Genomic DNA, 6,700 nt, shown 5'->3' with positions numbered 1-6,700 from the left:
TCTGAATGACACAGGTAACCAGTGTAGTGACATCAAAACTGGGGTGATGTGCTCGGATTTTCTTTTCCGAGTTAAGATTCTAGTGGCTCCATTCTGCACTCGTTGCAATTGATTGATGTCTTTTTTTGGGTCGTCCTGAGAGGAGTGCATTACAGTAATCTAGCCAACTGAAAACAAAAGCGTGAACTAATGTTTCAGCATCTTGCAGTGTTATAAGAGGTCTAACTTTTGTTATATTTCTTAAGTGAAAAAATGCTGTCCTAGTGATCTGATTGATATGTGATTTAAAATTCAGGTCAGAGTCAATAGTTACCCCTAAACAAATTCAGAGTTGTGTGGGGTCAGAGCCCATCTCGGCTGTGTTGGGTGCAAGGCAGGAAAAGTTCATTGCAGGCCTTCTTATAAACACATCTGGTTTACAGCCAATTTAACTACCTGAATATCTTTAGGAGATGTGCCAGGAAAACACGCTGACTCCACTGAGACAGTAGCCAGGTGTGGGATTTGAACCCGGAACACTGGATCTGTGCAGGGGTGTTAAGAGCCAATGCCAGATTTTTACCTCTTTGTGGTTTAGTGGCAGGTGAAGCTGGTCCCTCTGTGGAGTTTCTGAACCAATCAAATAAAAGGGAGGGCTCCCTGTGGGTGGTTGTGCCAGTCAAATAGAGTGGGGGTCCTCCGTAACAACATTTATTTATAACGCAAATTTTCATACAAAAACCGTAGCTCAAGGTGCAAGGTTAATGAAAATAAAGAACAATATATTGGGGCCTTTTTACTAGCGATGGGCATTTTGATTCACTTTACTGATTTGATTCTTTCGGTCTACCCATTTAAATGAATTGATTATTTTGATTAGTTTGATTTATTTAGAGTTTAGTGTATATTGGTAGTGGTGGGGGGAGTCCTTCTGATCCCATCACAATATAATATCAAAATTAATTTAATAATTTGTACATTACTTTCAAATATGTGTATATGTATATAAAATATACAGTCAAATTAATATTACCTGTTAATTTACATTAAATTCTTATATATAAATATATAAAATTCATTATGTATTTAACATGAAAAATCATATACAAAGCATGGAAAACACATTTAAGATGCATAATAAAAATAAGATTTCGTTACAGAATAGAATTGTGCAGCTCGGTAATGAGTCGCTGACGAATCAAACCAATGGAAGCTCACAAGCCGGCGATGTTTGCGCATGCGCTTTAAACGTCAACCCGCGGCTGCGAAACGAAGAGGTCGACGTCACATGCATGCGTTTTAATACTCCCGCTGAGCTCTACTGAACCGATTCGTTCATGCTCACGAATCAATGCACGTGAATCACGGAAAACAGTCATTTTAAAAGAAAGAATCGTTCGCTAATCGCCCATACTACTTTTTACGACCCCGTCACCTCCCCCCCTTTCTTGTTGGTGCTGGACCTGTGAAGCAGCAACGCACCACCATGCCTCATGACTCAGTATGAAACATCCCATATGTAATTAGCAAATTATAGATCACTATTTTATGATTTTGTTGTAGAGACTCCAGATCCAATAAAATAAGTGTATAAACCTGCTTAAAGGCGTCAAACGCGCTAAGAACCGCTTCGCTATTGCAGTGTTTCCAACCGAGGTGCTATTGGAGCCGTGCGCTTCCGGATTGCTGTTTCCGTAGGGTGCCTGTCATCTTTTTGCGGTGCTGGTTGTACAATGGCAGGTTCTAGTATAGCAGAGACGTTACTCTACACAGTAAATCATCTTCTACGGGAAGAGAAATACAAGACGCTGCTGGCTGTCATCAAAGGTTTCAGGAATGGGGCCGTGTGGGTGTCAAACTTCATGTCTGTAGCCGGGCGATGCATTTGGGGGATTTACATGATTAATTTCTAACAAAAGAGTAACGATATTAACCCACCTCTTTTAAGTCAGTGGGTTAACTCATGTTATATACGATTTGAAATTGGAAAAAAAAAATCAAACTCTCACTTAGAGGTTCTGTGCAAAACCTTTTAAAAACCTGACAGGATCTGATCAGTAACATTTTAGAATAAGCTTTTATATTGGGGAGAAAGACTCCTTTCTCTCTTTACTACTCTCAAAATTAGTTTTGGCCGTTTGCCTTCCTCTCTTTCTCATGGGTGGGGGTTGATTTGAATTTAGTTTTATTAAGTTTGACTTGATTGTATGGAATGTTTAAATATAAAATGTTATATTTAAAGAGAGAAAGTAGGGTTGATTGTCTTCTGTAGTCAACCTCTTTAATTACGCGGCTGTAAAGAGCCTTGTGGATCAATTAACGTTTTGAAGAAGTGGAATTAACTGTCGATGACATCGAAGGCTCATTGGCGGTCAGTCCCTCCATTCCCTGCTCTGGTTATCTATGAAACCATAAAATGTTCAGATAGAAATGAGGAGGGTCTTAATCTTGCACAGTTCGCTTTACCGAGGTAAATATTAGCTTGACATTCGGACTTTGACGCTTCATGTCTCCGAAATTAAAATAGGGTCTTATTCAAAAAGCGGACACTAAGACGAGGCGCCTTTTAAATTTAAGGTCAGGCACCCGATCTAATTTTTAACATTGGGGACCATGAAATAAATCGGCCCACACCCTACGAACCTTAAGATAAGGGCAGGGAAAACAAGTGGCGTCCGCTTTTTGAGCAAGACCCGAAAATAACGACGTCATTAAAACCAACTACTGTATGGAAAATAAAAATCTGATTTGTTTATAAGCGTTTCTTTTTTTCCGCAGAAGTGTCCCAATTTTTGTAAAAAAATCAGAACTAGCTAAAGTCCGTAATTGGTCCGAAATGGGTGCATAATACACCTAAAATCGGCACTAATGTATAGAATACTGTTTGAGAATTTTGTCTCAACCTTTACATTTTTTGTGAACATTACTGGTTATTTTAAAATATATTTTTTTAAAATAACGCATATTTACCCCAGTGTAAAGTCAACAAACTGGAACAAGTGACCTTACCTGCCATCACAAAGCACGGTGTGAAAACTGGGCAGTTGTAATTGGGAGTCATTTCAATTCTCTCCTGCAGTCTGTACAGTAAATGAGTTGCCATCCAGGGCCGATTCCTACTTTGTGGCTCAGCAGTTAAGATCGCCATCATGTCTCCATGAAGATGGTTAGAAATTCAAGCACCCTTTTAATGAATGCTGTCCATATTTAACGTGACTTTCTTTTCTTGTTTCAGGTATGGGGTGAAAATTCGTGCTCCTCATGCTTTTGTCATGACCTTTCTTTTTAAAAATGGAAGGTAATATTTGTTTACTTCAGTTGTGAACCTTACACTGCTGCATTACATTTGTGTATGATTTTTTTTACCACAGAGATTTTAATGTGTGCTTATCTAATGTTTAATACTTTCAGCTGCACACTTTGGCCAGGGGGACATGGGGGGGTTTGACATGTTTCATATTGATTGTAGGGTTTATAGGGTACGTAAGGTTTTCATACATCTACCCTTTATATATAAAATCCTAAGCCTAAAAGTGCAACGGTTTTATGTGACTTTTTTGTCACGCTTTAAATCCGGATTATTTTAAAACCTACATATATATGTTTGGTATCATTCTTTTCAGAATTTATCGAACTTTAATGTGATGTTGTTAGATTTTCAGATTCACCAAGAACTTGTGTCTTGCAAGACAAGAGTTTGTACCAAGGGATTTAACCATGTCTGGGGCCGGAAATAAAAGACAAAGAGTAGGACAGCTGCTGTACAGGCCTTTAAATGTTAATTTCCCCTTGGGATTAATCAAGTATCTATCTATCTATCTATCTATCTATCTATCTATCTATCTATCTATCTATCTAGATCAGTGTTTCCCAAACTCGGTCCTGGGGAACCCCTGTGGCTGCAGATTTTTGTTACAACCAGTTTCTGTTTTTAATTGAACTCCTGGGCTAATTAAGTGAACTGATATTTCCCAAGTTCTGTGTTTAGGGAACAATGTAGAAAGTAGAAAACTAAGTTTGCTAAAAAAAAAAAAAAAAAAAAATGAAAATATACCAAGCAGTTATATAGGAATAATGTATTTTTTTTTCTTTTTAACAGTATTTTCATCTTGATTTTCATTCTACTTTTCTAGGTGTTCTAATTGTTTATATGATCCATTATTTACTAATCAGTGGGTCTGACTCTAAAGTAGTTGCAGCCTTTGATTATTTAGTGTTGTTTGCCAGGGTGTCTGATCTGCTCATTTTTAATTGTCATTATTAAGATACAATGAAGAGGGAAAAACTGCACATAGAAAGGGCAAAGTATAATGAAATCAACAAAAGAGAGTTAAGCATTTAAATCTATAGCAAAAGCAGAAATATTTCTAAATGTCTTATAAATGTAAAAACCATGCTGCTGTGCTTTTCTGAATGTCGAATAAAAGAAAAAAAAATAGCTAATTAAATGAGATGAATGCTATCAGGTGTTGTCAATGATTAGGAATCTGGTTGGAACAAAAACCTTCAGCCACAGGGGTTCACCAGGACCGAATTTGTGAAACACTGATCTAAATGTTAGAAGCGTCACACAAGATTTAGATCACGTGGCATGGCAGCAGCTGATCGAGCAAAGGGGGGGGGGGGGGGGGGGGACGGTATTTGTTTCCCATTGTATCACCGTTTAAGAGGGGGTCTCGGAGGAGCGGCTGCGTCTCATTGGGGTGCGTTCAGCCCCCCTCTTCACAACGCAAGTGGCAGACAGAAATACGAAGTAGTAATAGTAAAATAAAAATATTGCAAGTACAGAGCAGAATTGAACAGTACATGATATCATATCATAGGAGTCCTGGAGACCTCGGCCATCAAGCTGCCTCCCCCAGTTGGTCATTCCACAGCTGAGTCGGTCTTCTTCTTAGGTCACCTGAAGCAGAAGTGATGCCTCCTTCCAGGTGGTCTTGCTTTTATGGCCCAAGGTCTGGAAGGAGTTGTGTCGGTTGCCCTCACTGGGCGGTTTCTCTGCACTGTGGAGGAAGAAGAAGACAAGACAGTTAGTGGTAGCACATACCTGGGAAGAACTTGGACGGTGACCCTCTGACGGGCATGCGTGACACCATATAAAAGTAGAATCAAGTGTCAGTCTGATCTTATTTCTGTTGTAACGGGCATGGCGTTTGCTATCAGTGGTTAACTCCACTTCCGGGGCATCTTTGTGTGTCATCAGCATTCCATCTGATTTTTCAAATTCCACTTCACCCCAATGCAGGAAAGTAATACGCCCTAATATGAAAATAACAGGCATTGACATGCTGAGGACGCACCTGTGACACGTATATGTCCATAGTCGTGCTTGTAAGTTTTTGAACCACTCAAGGTGCTTCTCATTATTAGATATTACAGTTACATGAAAAGGCAAGTACACCCCGTGAAATTTTTTTTTTCTTTTTTAATACATGTCAAGCTTTGATATTCATTTAAATAGGATCTATAGATAGGAGTGATGTCATATAACAAACATCATACCACTTTTACACTTTGGGACGCTGTGCAAAATGTATATAAAAACAGAATGCAATGATTTGGAAATTATTTAATAATAATACATTTTATTTATACAAGGAGCCTTTCTAAGCACTCAAGGACACCAAAAAACCAATAAATAAAAAAAGCACATTATAAACAAAACTTAAAACATCAGAAAATATAAAAATTAAAACCAAACAAAGCCACTGTAATCATAAAGAAAAAGCCATTTTAAAACAGATGGGTTTTAAGTTTACATTTGAAAGTTGAAAATAATTTCGTATTTCTAAGCTCAGTAGGTAGTAAGTTCCAGAGCTTGAATGCTCTGCTCCACTTCTTTTTCTTCTTTTGGCTGCTTCCGTTAGGGTTGCCATGGCAGATCATCTTTTTCCATATCTTCCTCTCCTCTCCATCTTGTTCTGTTACACCCATCATCTGCATGTCCTCTCTCAGCACATCCATAAACCTCTTAGGCTTTCCTCTGTTCCTCTTGCCCGGCAGCTCTATCCTTAGCATCCTTCTCCCAATATACTCCGCATCTCTCCTCTGCACATGTCCAAACCAACGCAATCTTGCCTCTCTGACTTTGTCTCCCAACTTGAGCTGACCCTCTAATGTCTTCATTCCTAATCCTGTCCATCCTCATCACACCAAGTGCAGATCTTAGCATCTTTAGCTCTGCCACCTTCAGCTCTGTCTCCTGTGCCACCGTCTCCAGCCCATATAACACAGCTGGTCTCACTACCATCCTGTAGACCTTCCCTTTCACTCTTGCCGATATCTGTCTGTCACAAATCACTCCTGACACTCTTCTCCACCCATTCCACCCTGCCTGCACTCTCTTCTTCACCTCTCTTCCACAGTCTCCATTACTCTGTAGAATGCTCTGCTCCACAATAATGCCAATATCACCAGTCATAGCTAAGATCAACAGTCTAGTTACCGGCGAGCAGTCCCACCAGCGTTCGTTTAAACCCATATTAAATTGAAAGTGGAACAAAGAGAACATAACCAATGTTTAAAGTGAGAAATTTTATTGTTTTATGAAAAAAAAAAAAAAAAAAAATATGGTCATTTTGAATTTGATGCCGGCAACTTGTTTTAAAAAAAGTGGCAACAAAAGACCAGAAAAGTTGTGTAATGCTAAAAAAAAATATAAAACCACCTGGAAGAACATCTCGCAGTTAATGAGGTTAATTAGCAACAGGTCAGTCACATG

At 38.9% G+C, this 6,700-nt stretch overlaps 1 protein-coding gene across 1 annotated transcript in view; it reads left to right on the top strand.

The window, feature by feature from the left end:
• The first annotated feature begins 1,653 nt into the window (after positions 1 to 1,653).
• Positions 1,654 to 6,700, top strand: part of pxmp4 (peroxisomal membrane protein 4) — a 23,346-nt gene continuing 18,299 nt past the window's right edge. Inside the window, exons 1-2 of the mRNA XM_028812394.2 lie at positions 1,654 to 1,825; positions 3,215 to 3,277. Of these exons, the coding sequence (XP_028668227.1) occupies positions 1,713 to 1,825; positions 3,215 to 3,277 (176 nt within the window). The 5' untranslated portion in view covers positions 1,654 to 1,712. The remainder of the gene's footprint in view (positions 1,826 to 3,214; positions 3,278 to 6,700) is intronic.

This window comes from Erpetoichthys calabaricus, chromosome 10 (genome assembly GCF_900747795.2).
Source record: "Erpetoichthys calabaricus chromosome 10, fErpCal1.3, whole genome shotgun sequence".
Taxonomy (NCBI): domain Eukaryota; kingdom Metazoa; phylum Chordata; class Cladistia; order Polypteriformes; family Polypteridae; genus Erpetoichthys; species Erpetoichthys calabaricus.
The sequence above is the reverse complement of the archived record's forward strand: the minus strand, read 5'-3'. Positions and strand labels throughout refer to the sequence as shown.